We start from the raw sequence: 17967 nt of genomic DNA, 5'->3' as shown, positions 1-17967 counted from the left end.
ATTCATATCTTAAAACTTGTTTACCATAATTATTTACTACAATTTAAAATAATTTTGATAAAACAAATCATAAAAGTTTTAGAAATTCATTACTGATGCGATATTGTAATATTATTTTTTGATGATTTTCATTGGCTGATATTTTTTTGCCGATTCAGAAACTGATCCATTAGTTAACTGATAAATTTACATAATCATTGAATCATAATCATTTTTAGTTTGCTAAAATAAAGAAGAGAGTGTATAACAAAAAAAAATAGAAAACTTATTTAAAAATTATTCGATCAAAAAAAAAATATCTAAAAATTGTTTGGGGAACATGAAAGTTCTTCCTCTTTGCGTTGTCCAGAAAAGAAGTACAAATCCCTTTTTTCAAATTCGCTCATTATTGGACCTAATACAATTTGGGAGTTATTGAAATATGTAACTAACACTTATTATAAAAACGTGTTTATTGAAATCTAAGCTAAAATTAATATAAATCAAATGTTTAACAAATAAAATAAACATATTATTTATATAATTTTAAATTATCTTCAATCTTTAATGTTTTGTGATTATATTTGTGAAATTATATTTTTAGTGGGGTCAAATTTTCATTTTTAATGGGATCAATACAAATTTTTTTAAATAAAAAAAATATTTTTTAAAAAAGTAGTGGGGTCAGCTGACCCCACACCTCCTTCACTGCCTCCGCCCCTGAGATCTGGCGTGACTCTACTCGAAGGAGGAGGCAAGAGGCCATGTTGTGTCCCTTTCATCGCAGATCTGGTAGTTGGTAGGGGGTATCGACTTGTTTTTTCAGATCTGCAAGGTGGAGGAGCAATGTCGTATGGTGTCGGAGATGTTCAGCGTCTGCCCAAATCTGGTATGCATCCTTTTGGTTCAGTGACCAATGGTTTGGTCAGAGTGGAAACCCGTATTTACTAAGTATTGTTTTCGGTTGTTCTTGTTTTCGCTCAAATCTGGGTTTCGATGTCTCTATGCTTGGAGTTTGACAATTGGTTTAGTAGACTTTCTTCCAATGGTGGTGAGTGCAGTGATTGCTTGTCGTCCGTTTCTTTTTCCGTGAGTGTGTCCGGTAAGGTTCGGTTGGTAAGGCTTCGTCTTCGTGGTGTTTTCGTTGGGCTTCTATCTCGGAGTAAATGGACGTTTATGATTACATCGCATCCGTATCCGAAGGTTAGGTTGATCGATACAGTATTGATCCCTCTTGTCGGGTTATGAAGTCTCAGGTTCTTGGACGTTATCGTTTGGCGAGCGTAGGCTGCAGCGATAAGTCGTGTGTGGGTGTAAGAAGTGGAGGTTATCGTGTGTGTGGAGGGCTATGTGCAGCAATGGTAAATCTCGATCATTGGCATGTACTTATTTCTAAAGTTTGATGAGCTGATATGTTTCAGACTTGAGTGTAACAGTTAATCGTTATTCTGGGTTTAGATGTGATTTTAGTTTTATGTATTGGTTCCATAAGTCATTCCGGTGTGGGTTCTAGTTGCCGCTTTCATATGGGTTCTTGTTTCTGGGGCTGTTTCATTAAGTCGTCAGTTTAGGTATGAACTCTTGTATTTTATTTTGGAATGAATATCAAACCTTTGACAGAAAAAAAAATTATGATATAGACCACTCAAATCGTATGACATTGACAAAAAAAAAAAAAAACTAAAACTAATGAGCAACCAATCGTTTATAAGTAGCTAAATAAAAGATGAATAAAAGAGAGAAAAGGCATGCCCTCGTATTAAGACGAAGTGCAATCCACTACTTGAACATTTTGTCGATGTTAAGAAAATATTGATGTCGACCAAAGTATGATATAGTTTATTTAATTTAATTTTCGTTGTTGTATGATGTGACTTGTAATATTATCTCCCAAACTGAATACATGCCCAAAATGAAATACTAAACAGAAAAGTTTTTTTTTCTTCTATAAATTATTGACCAATAACAAAGAATATTCTTTAAAAGAAATAGTGGCAGATATACATACAAATACAAAAAAATACAATTTGGTATTTGTAAATAATATATCCCATGACCACACGGCGATATTTCCCAAAGACGGTGCTGATGCCTGGTATACAACATTGTTTCTTCGTTCAGATATTACATTCAACAGTTATAAGTTTAGAGAAAGTGGTGTATTATATAAGTCAAACATCCGATCTAGTGTGATAAGTGATACACTGATACATATGACAAACAATCCGCAATATAGACAGTTTGGATCCAGTATGTAGTAATAATTCCGAAGGGCGAAGACAGCGACAAACGGGCTGACAAATAAATAATTGGGCCTACAATGGCCTGGAAGTAGGCCCATATATGGATTTGTAACGAACGAGTTAGCGACGAGCCCTCGTTTCCCGCCGATTATTATATGATCCTCCTCTCCGAGAGCTCCGAAACGCGGCGTTTCACTCTCCTTCTCTCTCTCTCTCTCTCTCTCTCTCTAATCTCTATCTACAACGCCACGGAACTCGACTTCCAAAATCTCTACTCTGAATCTACTATCACTGTCTCAAGGTTAGGCAAATCTCGGAGTGATTTTGTTTTGTTTTGTTTTGGCCGTGTAGAATAAAGTTGAATGCTTTTAGCATCTGTTTTGCAATTATACTCCAATGAGGTTAGTTATGGATGGGGTTTAAGCATATAGAGATTTAAGTATAGTAAATTGATTGTTACATAACATTTCGATGCAAAGGTGCTTACTTTATATGAGTTTGGTCTTCTTGTAACTGATCTCGTCCGAAAAGTTTTTGGGTTTTCTCTGTTTCAGGTGTTTGCATAACCCTACAAAGATTCTACCTTTGCTGCCTATCACCATCATCAAACATACTAAAAGTTTCCATCTTGACAATGGCTACCACTCTCAATGAGCCTCAGCGAGCTTCTTACCAAGTTGTCGTCGCCGCAACCAAGGAAATGGGCATCGGCAAAGACGGGAAACTCCCCTGGACTCTCCCTACCGATCTCAAGTTCTTCAAAGACTTAACGCTAACCACTTCTGACTCCACCACCAAGAAGAACGCTGTTGTAATGGGTAGGAGAACCTGGGAGTCCATCCCCGCAAAGCATAGGCCTCTCTCCGGTCGCCTCAACGTCGTCTTAACTCGCTCAAGCGGGTTCGAGATAGCCAACGCAGAGAACGTTGTAACGTGCAGAAGCCTAGATTCTGCGCTAGAGTTGTTAGCTGGACCTCCCTATAGTCTCTCTATCGAAAAGGTGTTTGTGATAGGAGGCGGCGAGGTCTTGAGGGATTCGTTGAACGGAGCTAGATGTGAAGCCATCCACTTAACTGAGATTGATACGTGTATTGAATGTGATACGTTTGTTCCCGCGGTTGACGCTTCTGCGTATCAGCCTTGGTGTTCGTCTTTGCCAATGTGTGAGAATGGAGTTCGATTTGCCTTCACCACTTATGTTCGTGTGAAGAGTGATGAGTCAAAGGAGGCACTTCAAGTTGATTGGAAGAAGTTTTCTTCTCTTCTTCCTAAGAAGGTTTTTGAACGGCACGAGGAGTTTCTATACTTGAATCTTGTTGATGAGATTATCTCTAGTGGGAACTTGAAGAACGATAGGACAGGGACTGGTACAGTATCTAAGTTCGGTTGCCAGGTGTGCTGTACTAATACCGCTTGATATTGTATCTGAATGTCTTGTTCTTGTTTGCTTATTAACACATCTTTGGATCCACAGATGACGTTCAATTTGCGAAGGAGTTTTCCACTTCTGACGACAAAGGTACGCTCATCTTTACAGTTGACGTTCATGTTGGAACCCTTAAAAAGAGTTTGCTTCTTGTTCTCTGCATACATTCAAGCTTTTACAAGATCTGTTTGCATTTTTTATTTGCAGAGAGTTTTCTGGAGAGGTGTTGTTGAGGAACTTTTATGGTTCATAAGCGGTTCAACTAATGCAAAGGTAAGAATCAGATCTTTTATCATATTTTTTATGCCTTAATTAAGCCTGCGGATTATTCGGTTCGGGTAGTTTGGTTTATGTTTAGTTCAATGTGACATAAATCTTACCGAATTAACTAGAAATAAAGTTTGGTTCAATATTCGGTTAGTTTGTTTTTGAAAATCTTATCGAATATCGGTTAGTTTTTGTTAAAATTTTGGATAAATTTGGTCAATTTCGGTTAAATTCAGTTAGTTTGGTTCGGGTTTTTGGTGTAGTTTGGTTATAAGTTTTTTTTTAAAAGAAAATCGAAGTAATTGATTACCGAACCGAAAACCGAATTTTTTACTTAAACCTGTCTAATCGAACCGAACTCCTAACGGAAGTAACTGAACTAACCGAACTAGAGTGTAAGCAAACGAGCTATATTGTTTATCTGAGTGGTTTGTGTAAGTGGCAGCTACTTCAAGAAAAGGGTATCCATATCTGGGATGGGAATGCGTCAAGAGAGTATCTTGATGGGTAAGTTCTAATAGAAAATTTTCTATTCTAGTATAAGCTGAAACTATACGGTCATCACACTGAAAATTTGAAACATTATAATTTCAGTATTGGACTGACTGAGAGAGAGGAAGGTGACCTTGGACCCGTTTATGGATTTCAATGGAGACACTTTGGTGCTAAGTCAGTACCTTCTCTCTTTGCTTTTCTGAGTTTTAGCAAAACATTTTTATACTGTTTAGCAATTTTGTTTAATCTCTTTCTACAGGTACACGGATATGCATGCTGATTACACTGGCCAAGGATTTGATCAGCTCTTAGATGTAGTTAACAAGATCAAGAACAATCCTGATGATCGCCGGATAATAATGTCAGCTTGGAATCCTTCTGACCTTAAGCTGATGGCACTTCCTCCTTGCCACATGTTTGCACAGTTTTACGTTGCAAACGGAGAGCTCTCGTGTCAAATGTATCAGCGCTCAGCAGATATGGGTCTTGGTGTACCGTTTAACATTGCCTCATACTCACTTCTTACATGCATCCTAGCTCATGTCTGTTGTACGTTAGATTTTCACTACAGAAAGAGTATTATTTTTCTTCTTTTATTGATGTTTTGTTGATATTATGCAGATCTTGTTCCTGGTGATTTTATCCATGTGATTGGAGATGCTCATGTTTACAAGAACCATGTTAGGCCTCTACAAGAGCAACTTGAGAACCCACCAAAACCTTTTCCTGTGAGTATATAAGCACACGTGATCTTTGATGAATGCATAAGCTTAGTTTGTTTCAACTATATTCTTATTTATATTTGGGCTCTTTACAGGTTTTGAAGATAAATCCAGAGAAGAAACATATAGATTCTTTTGTGGCAGCTGATTTCGAGCTCATTGGCTATGATCCTCACAAGAAAATAGATATGAAAGTGGCGGTTTAGCTTGAAAAAACAGAGTTCTTCTGAATATTCTAGTTAAAACTTGAATCATTTTTGTTGGGTGATGATGTAGAACATTTGGATGATAAGATGTTAAAGATGGAATTGATATGTATCCAGGCCTAATCACAAAGTCAATTATTGATAAGCAGTTGGTTTATCTGTTTATCCAAAAAAACTAAAGTTTTGTGTTACTTGTGGGTGACGTTTCTTTTATTTTAAATGTGTGAGATTTTGTTTTTGTTTTCATAATCCTTAACTCTTATCAGCATGCAGCTTAGTAAAATTTTAGTAATAAGCTTTGTATCAATAGCTTTCAGATCTTTGATCAAACAAAAAGGTTTCAGATCAATGCACAGCCGTTCAAATAATATTTTCTTTTAATTTAGATAGTCTACATCAAATTTCCAAAAGGTATTAATTTCATCCAACAAAATATCTAGAAAATTATACCGAGAGGAACTTAGTTGATTCGGTTAATAATAGATAAATTATGCTAAAGTAAAGATTCGAAGTGATGTTTTGTCTGGCATGTTGAATGGCAGCTGATGAATGGATCTCTGCTAACCCTGAAATAGACAATACATTCATATGGCACATATTCTCTGCTTCCTCAACTTAGTCATATCATTGTATGATGTATGCATATATCTCTTGAATTATTGGATACTTTTTTACATTTTTAGAATTATAAAATTTATAGGATGACTAGAGAAAATAAATTCACATTCGATCTGATTTTTTTTGTATAAGAAAAACATCTTTACAAACTAGTCTACGTTCAAATGGTGTTCTATATGTTTAAGTCACGATGTTTGTATAGAAAAAAAGAAAATAAACCAAACTTTATTCTACTTTTCATAAGAGTGAATACACTTTTTAATAATCTATTAATCACATGCGTGAAACGTATAAAAGTAGAGTAAACAAACTAGAAGTATTCTTCTATATTATAAGATTTGTTCCTTGCAGGTTCCTGTCGATCTCACGTGTATTCGTCATTCTCATTAGATACTATAGATTTGCATCGATCTTTTCTTATCCGATCGAGCATATCTTGTCTCTTACACCTTTCCAGATATTGGTTCATATACGTCAGATACTTTCTGACGTAGTTTCTCAAAGGAAATCATTTTTTATATTTCTGCTATTAATCTTATATTCTAACTAAAACGATTTAAAACAATAATTAGCATTTCAATCGTGAGTGCGTTGGCTAGATAAAATATTATAGGATGGTATAATGTTTTTTCCAGTGTAAAATTTAATTGTGAAAAGCTGAAATAATATAACAAATTACTTTAAACAATCACTAAAATTTAATAACAAAGAAGGAAAATACTTCTCTTTGTTTCTCGCTCAGTATAAAAAAAAACAAAACAGAAAATATATATTTGTATGTATGAATCAGTATTCTTCAGAATTTACCGATGTAGTCGTCGGTCACAGATGCTTGGAATTAACTGTTACGTAATTCATATTTTAGCATAAACCTCTATGTCCGATATACCTAATAACACTACAAGAAAACAGCGGTATTCTGACGGACGTTCCGACGGAAAATGAATTCCTCGGAATATACCGAGGCATTTCCGAGGCAATTCCGAGGAAACACAAAATTTTGCTTCCTCGGAATTCCGTCGGAATATTCCGACGGAATTCCGAGGAAAATTCATTTCGTCGGAATATTCCGACGGAATACCGAGGAAACTAGTATTCCTCGGAAAAAACCGATGAATTCCGAGGAAATATTATAGACGTTAGAGAGCCGTTGGAGAGCCGTTGGGGGGATTTTAAAAATTCCGAGGAAATTCCGACGAACTAGCCGTTTGCATCGGAATTCCGTCGGAATTTCCTCGGACCGTCGGCAGGATTTCAACTATAAATACAAGCACCCCTCTTCCTCTTCATTCACACCATATCTTCATCCTCCCTCTCACTTTCTTTACACACGAATTTGATTCATAAAAAACATGTCTTCTTCAAATTATTTTCGTTCTTGGATCGATCGACCTCATTTGGATCCGAACACGAGATTGCTTACGGAAGAATACCAACAAGGTATAACCGAATTCATGGGGTTAGTTCACCGACAACCGGAAGCAAAAACAGGTATGTTAAGATGTCCTTGCTCTAATTGTAAAAATAAAAAAGTTATTAAAGAATGGGATGTTTGGACTCATTTATATTTGAGTGGGTTTACACGAAGTTACAAAATTTGGTATCATCATGGAGAAACTGATTATGAACTTGGTAGTACTAGCGAACCTCAGCCAGCGGTTAGATTAGAAGATCCAATTAGAACGGATGTAGATTACGGTGTAGGTACTGAGCAGATGGTAAATGATCATTTTAGAGGGGAAGATTTACCCAATGCCGAAGCTAAGAGATTTTATGATATGTTGGATGCTGGAAAGCAACCATTGTACGAAGGTTGCAGAGATGGTCATTCAGCTTTATCATCTGCTACAAGATTGATGGGCATTAAGACGGATTATAATTTGGCTGAAGACTGTGTGGATGCGATTGCTGATTATGTAAAAGGTATTCTACCCGAAGATAATGTAGCTCCTGGCTCATACTACGAGGTTCAGAAACTCGTAGCTGGTCTTGGTTTATCGTATCAGGTAATAGATGTATGCAGAGACAACTGCATGATTTATTGGAGGGCGGATGAACAGCGGGTTTCATGCAAATTTTGTGGGAAGCCTCGTTATAAAGATACGAGTGGAAGAGTTCCAGTACCATATAAAAGGATGTGGTATTTGCCTTTGACGGAAAGGTTGCAGAGGCTGTATCTGTCTGAACGCACAGCGCAACCAATGAGATGGCATGCGGAGCACTCAACAGATGGTGAGATCAGACATCCTTCAGATGCAAAAGCGTGGAAGCATTTCCAATCAAAGTATCCCGACTTTGCGTATGAGAGAAGAAATGTCTACCTTGGATTATGTACTGATGGTTTCAGCCCGTTTGGCAAGAGTGGAAGACAGTATTCTCTATGGCCAGTCATTCTTACACCATACAACCTACCCCCAAACTTGTGCTTGCGACGAGAGTTTTTGTTTCTCTCGATTCTCGTTCCCGGACCAGAGCATCCTAAGAGATCACTTGATGTGTTTCTTCAGCCACTAATATATGAGTTGCAACAACTATGGACTCAAGGTGCTGAAACATACGATGTTTCGTATAAAGAAAACTTTCAAATGCGGGCAGTACTAATGTGGACAATAAGTGATTTTCCAGCATATGGTATGTTATCTGGATGGACAACGCATGGAAGGCTATCATGTCCATATTGTCAAGATAACACTGATGCTTTCCAACTAAAACACGGAAGGAAAACGTGTTGGTTTGACTGTCACAGGAGATTTCTACCACCAGATCATCCATATCGTAGAAGTAGGAATTTGTTTACGAAGAACAAGAGGGTGTTTGACAGTCCACCTCCGGAAATTCGTGGGAAAGATTTGAAGACACAACTTAGAGATTTTGGTGCAGAAAGGACGCCAGACGTCGGTGGACATGAGCATTTTCCGGTAGATGGTGTTGGAAACCTACATAACTGGCACAAAAAAAGTATTTTTTGGGATCTGCCATACTGGGAGGATCATCTACTAAGGCATAATTTAGATGTCATGCATATCGAGAAGAACTTTTTTGACAATCTCATGAACACGATCCTTAATGTTCAAGGTAAAACAAAGGATAATTTGAAGTCAAGACTGGATTTAGTCGATATATGTGCTCGTTCAGAACTTCATGTTGATGAGAGTGGTAGGGCTCCTTTTCCCATATACCGACTTGATGCAGCGGGAAAGGATGCGTTCTTTGATTGGATTTCAAACGATGTGGAATTTCCAGACGGTTACGCATCTAATTTGCGTAACTGTATCGACAGAAAGGAAGGAAAGTTTACTGGCTTGAAAAGCCATGATTGCCATGTAATGATGCAGCGTCTCCTTCCGTTTGCCTTCAAGGAACTATTACCACGAAATGTTCATGAAGCAATTGCAGGGATAAGTGGTTTCTTCCGCGATTTATGCACAAGATCAGTGACTCTTGAAGGTATTGAAAATTTGAAGACTAACATAGCTGTGATTCAGTGCAACCTTGAGAAGATATTTCCTCCCTCATTTTTTGATGTTATGGAGCATCTTGTTATTCACCTGGTAAGAGAATTGGAACTTGGTGGTCCTGTGCAGTATAGATGGATGTATCTGTATGAGCGGTATATGTTCCATTTGAAGAAGATGGTGAAAAATTTAAGTAGGGTGGAAGGGTCTATAGTCGCACAGATGATCAATGAAGAAACTTCAAACTTTGCCGAGTACTACTTTCCAGCAGAAGTTCAGACCAAAAACAGAAGACCTGCTCGGCATGATGATAGAGGCGAACGGGCAACATATCATTGGAAGGTTCCAGACATTTTCACAGACGTTGGACGACTTAGCGGAAAACCAAAGGACCGCCGACTTACTGATCAGGAGCGCAGTCATTTGCAAACATATTTACTCACCAACTGCGAAGATGTTCTTCAATATGAAAGGATTTTCATGGCAGAAAAGCGGTTAGAATATAGATACGCCACAGAGGACGAACTAGAAGAAATGAAGCAGAGAGAATTTGGTGGATGGATGTTTACTTATGTGAGTGATGGTTTGGCCAGAGGCGAAACATTTGACGATTGGATACGCGAGATGGTCGTTGGACCAAACTTTGTTGTGAAGTCATATCCGAGATTTTGTACTCGAGGATATGCATTCACAACTCAGAAGAGGAGACGTTCGAGTACGACTTACGATGCTGGTGTTTGTTCTGCATCAGGAGATGATGTATACTACGGACACATAAATGAGATTTTAGAAATCAAGTATTTGGGCATGGTTGGATTGCGCTGTACTGTTTTCTATTGTGACTGGCACGACAACACTCCAGATCGAGGTGTGAGAACAGATGCATTTGGTGTTACATCAGTAAATTCAAGACGGAAGCTGCAATATTATGATCCTTTCATTCTTGCTTCTCAGGCCGATCAGGTTTGTTATATCAAGTACCCCCGGGTAAGGAACAGAGATGATCCATGGGTTACTGTTACAAGACCCCCGGTCGGTTTGGGTCGTCGCTCCCGGTCGGCTGCTCCTTCTTCTGCACCACATGCGTATGTTGATCCAGAAGTTCTTACGGCTCAGCTGAAGGACAAGGATGATCGGATATCTGCGTTGGAGACTCAGATGGCAGCTCAACAGGCGGGCTATGAGACCCAGAAGATGCTGAACGAGCAGATGATGGAGATGATGAAGAGGATGTACCCGAACGAGACGTTCCCGAACATTCAAGACCCGTAGTTTTTTTTTTTTCCAAAAACTCTGAATGTTTTATTTAAATTTGAATATTATCTACTATGTTTTATTTTATGTTTTATTCAATTTTAATTTTAAATTTTAAAAATTTTAATTTTTAAAAATAAAATTAATTTAAAAAAAAAAATAAATTTTTAAAAAAAATAAATTTTTTCAAAATTCCGAGGGAATGGAGTTCCTCGGAAAATTCCGAGGAACTTTCTCCCCTCGGCAAATTCCGACGAACTTTAAGTTCCTCGGAATTTTCTGAGGGAAAAAGTTCCTCGGAATTTTCCGAGAAACTCCACTCCCTCGGAATTTTCCGAGGGAGAGGAGTTCCTCGGAATGTTCCTCGGTATTTTCCGATAAACATTCCGAGGAATATTTCGTCGAAACTTCCGAGGATTGGGCTATCGGAATTCCCTCGGTATTTTCCGAGGAACCTTCCGACGAACTTCGTGTCCTCGGAGTATCCTCGGAATTTTGTTTCCTCGGAATTCCGTCGGAAAATTCCGACGGAATTCCGAGGAATTATGAATTTCCGAGGAGTTATTTCCGAGGACTTTTTTCGTCGGTATGTCCTCGGAATAGCGTTATTCCGACGACATACCGACGATTTTTTCCCTCAGTATCCCGATGTTTTCTTGTAGTGTAAAACTGAGACCAAGATACACTTGTGTTGGGCATATATGCTTGAAGTTTATGCTAAATTATAATTGAGTGTTGGATTCTTTGATAGCTGATTCAAATATCAAAGAATCGATACTCCTGTGTTGGCTTGTCGATGGCAAATATGCTAGTATTGCATGGAGATAAATAAGTTATGGGATTTCAAAATATTCCCAAAAAAACTGAGACCAAGATCGATATATTACCAACAATTCCCTCCTCTATAATGTATTTTATTCCCTTTTACCCACAACCCTAAATAACGGTATTCAGCATTTGGAAACATCGTTTATATGCTTATCTATTTGCTTTCTATTTGTTATCTCCATATTAGGAACAAATTAGTACAACGAATATTCGATTCACGACTAGTGCAACTGTGTAAACTAACCACGTTCGCCATATCACATCGAAACCTAAACGCGAGCCGTGTTAATAGCGTGTGATCAAGATTCATCCCTTGCGATCAACTGTATGTAACGTTCCACCGTTATTGTCAGTATGCCCACATCGATCCTCGGCCTGTGGATTCCACATTCGTCGGACAAGGCTGTAAAATTCGAAATACTTGTCTATGTAGAGAGTTTTCTTCCTTCAATAGCTCTACATCTATTGAAAAACTAAGAAAATATCAACCATTTTTTTTTTATAGAAAATATCAACCATATCAAAATGATTTATTAGAAAATGATCCAAAAAGTTATTAGAGATTTAAAATGACATTTATCTTAACATAGTCAATTTCTTAATTGAGCTGACATGTTTTCTTTATTTTCGACGTTACATGGATCAAAAATGTAGTGACCGTTGGTACGTTATTGCACTTACTGGTGCATCAATGGTAAGTAACTTCTAGTAGAATAGGGTTTTGGTTTAGTGGCGTTTCGGTGTGTTTTCCTATGGAAGTTGACTAACTCCTAAAACTCTTAGTTCGATTCTCACTTAACAGTGGTCTCACAAAACTTCGGAAAGAAACATATCAGCTTTGGTCCAGAACTTCCTTTGTGGTAACTAAGTGCATTTACCATTAGAAGAACAAAGCTATAGCAATTGACATAAAGTACAATAGCTAGCGTGACAACTCCAAAGATAATAATATGGTATAAGTAACATATTCAATAAAAGTCTACAGTAAAATCGTTTGGTTAAAGATTTTTATTATAAGCCTCATAAAACATCACATAATGAGTTCAGTTCAGTAAATATTTTTTCAATCTTCAAACTATACAATTGCACTGATCACCCGCGTTTAATCAATCAATTTAACTCGTTACAATTAAAAAGCATATGTAACATACCATACCATAACATTTGTATTATTTACTTAAACAACTTTAAAGGTTTACAAGAGTTAGGACTTAGGATACAGAATTTTACCAAGGCAAAGTTACGACTTACAAGACTATGAAATGTTTTGAACAGAGCATCCAAGTTTATAACTAAAAAGAAACAAAAACATTCAGTAACAAAAGATGAGCTAGATTATCAAGTGTTCGTCATCCTTCTGAATCCTCTTTTGCCTCGCGATGAAGGCTTCAATCTTTGTCCTAAACTGTTCGTTGCTCATTTTATCTTCTGGCTTCTTACCTTTCACCACTACTTTCTTGTCCGTATCACATATCCTCAGATGCTTCTCCGACTCATACCTCTTCATGACTCTCCCACCACATGTACTCTCAGGCGGGTGAACCACCTCAAACGCTTTCTGCGATTGGCTTCTCTCGAAACTAACTCTCTTCACTCCACTCGGCTTCTTGGGCTGTTCTGTTTCCTTCCTCTCATAAACTTCGGATCTCTTCTTCTCACTCTCGTGAAGAAACTCTTGGTAAAGATCGTTGCTTACGGCTTCTGTTGTCTTTGAGATAGGCTCGTGAGCCGAGTTGTATCGTCTGGATATCGCAAAAAGAGTTATTACAATAGCGTTGCCTATGAAGAAAACGAATCTCGGGCTAACGAGAAACTCTGCTGCTCCCCTGAAAATGTCAGTGGATAGTTTCACTGAAGGGAAAGAGAGTTTGGAGATCAAGATTAGAAGAAGAATCAGTTCGATGAGTCTGAATAAACTTTTGAATGATCTTATTGTTTGGAAGTTCAAGAATCCTCTAGGTTTCTCCTTCTTAAAGTGTTGAAACTGAACTGAATCCATTATGATATTTTTTTCAGTACTACAAAATAGAAAGAAAAAACAAGGAAAGATTCTTTTTTGGTAACAAAGGGATTGTATGTGTGGGAGTTAGTGATTTAGGTGACTAGAAAGAAGTGAGAGTTTCAGTGAAGAAGTGAGAAGCAGAGACCTTTGCCACCAAGAAATGAAATAGAGGAAGAAGAACAGTAGTCATGGTGAACAATGGCAAACAGAGAAGAAGAAAAACAGATGAATCTTTATTGAAAATCTCCGTTTTTCTATATGTTTTCTTCTTCTTCTTGGGGTTGTTGTATCTTGTTGGTGTTGTGATGGTTTCATTTCTTATTTATAGACCATAGAAATATTATTTTCAATATTTTTATTGAACTTTATTCATAGACTATTAAGTAATAATTATAGCAATTTTTTTTTTGGAAAACCATGGAAATAAAATACTCAAATTTTCCTTTATCTTAAATTGTGAATATCATAATAGTTTTTCTATTGTTTTTACTCTTTATCCACAACATTATTCTCAGTGCTTCCAAAAGTTGTCCTTGCTATTTGTTCATTGCCTACGAGGCCATGACTAATCACATCTTTCTTCTTATTCCATGCCGTGCTTTAATCATTTTTCGATTTTCTTCAAACATGCAATAACTTTTGATTATACACTTTTATATAAGATGTGAAGTTTTTTTTCCTCAAATTTGAAACACTTGAATGCATATATTTAAACAATCAATCGTATAAATTTTCTTATACATATGAAATATCTCTTTGTCTAACTACGTCCACATGCAAATGTCAACTATAATAAATTGTTTCTTAGTTAGTTTAGAAATGTCATCTTCACTTGTATTGTATTCTAAGGTTTTAAATTGATCAATATATTTGCCGATAGACGACTTCAGTTAGTAAAAAGAAAACACAAACAATACAGGGGAAATTAAAGAAACCATGAGTTTGTATTTATGAGTCTTCGGTTCTAGTTAAATTCTAACCCAACAGTAACTTATATAGTTAGGGAGGTTATTGCGGTTGATTTCTCAAATTGAGAAGCTTTATTTTTCTAATGAATATGAATAGGCGTTGTGGACAGAAAAGTTTTGTCGATAAAAAAATAAATTAACAGTGATAAGCTTTCCTGTTTTTCATTTTGATACTCTTTAAAGAAAAAAGGAGAGAACGCAAGCTGAAAGGCCATTATGTCTTGGATTCCTTATGTTAATTTTTGTTGTGAAATGTTTGGCTGTTTTAATGTATAGGCTAAACTGATAATTAATACAGTAGAACTTGAATTGATGGTCTAATGCATGCATACCTCTAACATTTTACAACAAAAACTAGAAATACGTACATACCATATCTATTTCATAGAGTTTCTGATTAAAAAATCTTAAAAACACTAATTCCATTAGCACTTTCACCAAAATAAAAAGAAGACAGAACATTAAATTTTACATGAAAATTTTCAAATAAACATTGCAAGGGTCAATAAAAAATTACAAAAAAACATTTTTTTTTGACAAACATACAAAGAGATAAACCTTCATAATACACATTACATAACAAAAACTCATTCACCTACAAGCAAAAAGTTACTATCCACGAAATTATGTTAAATCATAAAGGATATATATTCCACAAATTATGCAGATTAAATGAACTGATTTATATAATATCTACTAGCAGAAAGTGCATTTGGCAATATCAATGGAACACTTAGGTTCCTGGTGACTGCGGTTTGAGCGGTGCGGGACAAGCGGTTCAACTGTGGTGTAGTTCTAACAGTTATAAAAATATATAAATATATAATATATGTAAATGAATTAATGAGGGTGATTTCCTTCTTCAATAAGACATGCTCAACATTATACCCTTTTCGTCTTTCTTTAATAATTTATCAACTTTAAGTTTGCTTTTCCATAACATGAAAGACCCCATCTTCTAAAATCAATGCAATCAATATCTCCTTTTTAGAGTTTTTGACTCAACTATATAAACTTTTTGTTATGGAGATGATTGATCAATCGAAGAAATTTTTAATTCATTTTGTGGCTGCTGGTTAAGTTGATAAAACTCTCTAATTTCTTTAGATTATCCATTTGTTTTTGTAGAATTTGTATCATCCAAAATGGTCTCTCCTCTTCTTTTATTTTAAAGAATTTTGGCGTTTAATACAAATTTTAAAGTGAAAAGGTGGAGAAAGTCATATAACGCATGGTCCCTTGTAAAGAAAAAAAAGTCATATACGTTGTCCATGCTAAGTAAAGCTTTTATTTGATTCTGCAGTATATGGTTCTAGTGACACATTATCCACAGATTAGTAGCCTAATCCACTGCTGACTTAATTTCTTGTAATGTAGCATGACGCTGTTTCACGATATGACGTCATATAATTCACTTGTGTTCGGCGTTTATAAACTTCATGTAAGAAATAAAACAATTGATGAATACTAGAACACCACTGTGTTATTTATTTATAACGAACCGAGAAAACATCGTAGCCATCAAATTATTAGAACTAGAGAGAGTAAACGACGTAAATTAGGACCGACGGTTTTGGACATGAGTCTCTGACTTAGCTGAATCTGAATCAAATTTAACCGGATATGTACCAATGCAATGTTGCCAAGGACTATTTGTAGAAGCCTTGACATTACGTAGAGCCAGCCACCCAAACCGCACTGTTACAATTAAACCCTGACCCTAAAGCAATCTGCCAAACTTTATTTCCTTTCTTCATCCTTCCCTTTGCCTCTATGTATTCCAGTTCATACTATACTGAGCTAGACGGAATGTTCCCAAATCTATGTAATGTTTGATCTTGATGCCTTGACATCTGTCGGTGCTAGCCCTAGGTTCTTCTCTAGTACATCTATCACGGCTCTACCTCCGGCATGGATACAAAAATTGTCAATAGCAAGCTTGAAATCGGGTACGTAGTAATGTTTGATTTTATCTTTAAAAACTTTCTTGGCGATGAAGGTAACAAAAAATAAAAATTCTCGTTTAAAGAAAGACGCTAATCATGTGGAATGGGCTAAAGCTTTGAAAGGACTTTACTTACCTGGTTTTAGAGGGATTATGTGAAACCTCGTTACGCCCTGGGACCTGTATGGAATGCATCAGGGAAACCTACTAGTGCTCCTCCTCCTCCTCCCGCACCATCTGCATCGCTCTTCAGTTCTGAATCTTCGAAGCCATCATCACCGTCGAACCAGAAACAAGGAATGTCTGCTGTTTTCCAGCAGATCAGCACAGGTTATGTAACCTCAGGTAAGTCTTGAAGTTGTGTATGTCTTCATATATCAAGCATGGTGTCTATTTGGAGTGAATCACAAGTAGCTTATTATTCCTTTTTTGCTTTTCCAGGTCTTAGAAAGGTGACGGATGAGTGGAACTGGAACAATACTGTTTCCTCTTACATATCTACAGAATACGGTTACGTGATTTCCAGTCTTACATTTTTGTATAGGGTGTGGTTGCATCATCTATTTATCTTTTGTAATGGTTTCAAAACCTGCTGGTGTGTCTTTTCAAGGACCATCACTTTGTCTCTCAGTTATGATGTGGCTCTAACTCTTGCTCTCATTTTTGGATGATATACGGTTCAGCTCCCACAGTATCTGTGGAAAACACAACTGGATGTCAGTTATACCTAAGCAAAGACTCATTAGAGAGAGCTATAACAACAGTCACGTCGAGGGAGATCAATGTAATGCCTGGTGCTTCCCTTAAGGGAGATTGGGTATGTTTATCCATGAACACTTTTATTTTCTTCAAATTTTTTCATTGAGGAACGCAATACTTCTAGAGTATTACAGAATTCAGAAGTCATTGATTAGAATTTTATTGCTACCAAGCGAGTGAGGGAAGGGATACTGTTCATTGAAGGAATCATATCTCATAGTGTTTGTATTAAAAGATTGTAGGTGGAACATGCACTGCCTTAACAATACAACCATGTGTTCACTGAAGGGAAGTTCGAGACAACACCGGTCTCACACTCAGGTGCTTTAAGTTAAGGGGAATATCTGTTCAGACTGGGTTTTGGTTAATATCAGGTATTCTTTTAGCTTGCCTTATTCAGATTATAATATAAGAGAATCTGTTTGTTTGTGGTTTTGGGTTTTGGATTTGGATTTGTGTTTTTGCTGCTGATGAAAATGTGAACAAATATCAGAAAAAGTTGGGAGTTGCGGTCCTAGTTTTCAAATATGCAATTTTATTTATATACAAATCGACAATTTTGGTTGTTTTCTTTTGTAAATGATTAGTTACAAATCTTGAGGGTAAGTATATAAATCATTTCAAATGCGAATAGAAGCTTTAGTCAACATAACAGTCATATATAATAATTGAGGTGGAAACTGTGAAATCATCAAAAGCTAAGAATTGTTGGTGGTGGTCAGTGAAACGTGAAGAAAGGTTATACACAAGTTGGGAATTAGGCAATTAGCATGGAAATGGGGAAATAATGTAATCCACTT

General features: G+C 36.6%; 2 protein-coding genes across 7 annotated transcripts; one reads left to right on the top strand and one right to left on the bottom strand.

Moving 5' to 3' along the window:
* Positions 1–385: 385 nt before the first annotated feature.
* LOC103862355 (bifunctional dihydrofolate reductase-thymidylate synthase 2-like) lies at positions 386–5585 on the top strand. Of its 6 annotated transcripts, none has more exons than XR_004456649.1 (9): positions 386–2523; positions 2799–3615; positions 3697–3741; positions 3856–3921; positions 4361–4422; positions 4510–4584; positions 4670–4952; positions 5032–5138; positions 5228–5585. XR_004456649.1 is itself a non-coding variant. In XM_033288383.1 (9 exons), exons 1-9 carry the CDS (start codon positions 2378–2380, stop codon positions 5336–5338), a joined length of 1719 nt encoding a protein of 572 aa, XP_033144274.1. In that variant the 5' UTR covers positions 397–2377; the 3' UTR covers positions 5339–5580. The 6 variants fall into 6 exon arrangements, 5 of the variants coding, with proteins under 5 accessions (XP_033144274.1, XP_033144275.1, XP_033144276.1 ...); XM_033288383.1 differs by having other exon boundaries at positions 397–2523; positions 4670–4959; positions 5228–5580; XM_033288384.1 differs by having other exon boundaries at positions 407–2623; positions 4670–4959; positions 5228–5580.
* Positions 5586–12636: 7051 nt separating this feature from the next.
* Positions 12637–14307, bottom strand: LOC103862353. The gene has a single exon (XM_009140052.3). It carries the CDS (start codon positions 13490–13492, stop codon positions 12824–12826), a length of 669 nt encoding a protein of 222 aa, XP_009138300.1. The 5' UTR covers positions 13493–14307; the 3' UTR covers positions 12637–12823.
* Between the last annotated feature and the right edge of the window lie 3660 nt (positions 14308–17967).

Source organism: Brassica rapa, chromosome A03 (genome assembly GCF_000309985.2).
Source record: "Brassica rapa cultivar Chiifu-401-42 chromosome A03, CAAS_Brap_v3.01, whole genome shotgun sequence".
In the NCBI taxonomy this organism is placed as follows: domain Eukaryota; kingdom Viridiplantae; phylum Streptophyta; class Magnoliopsida; order Brassicales; family Brassicaceae; genus Brassica; species Brassica rapa.
Note: the sequence above shows the minus strand (reverse complement) of the source record. Positions and strands in the feature narration are given on the sequence as shown.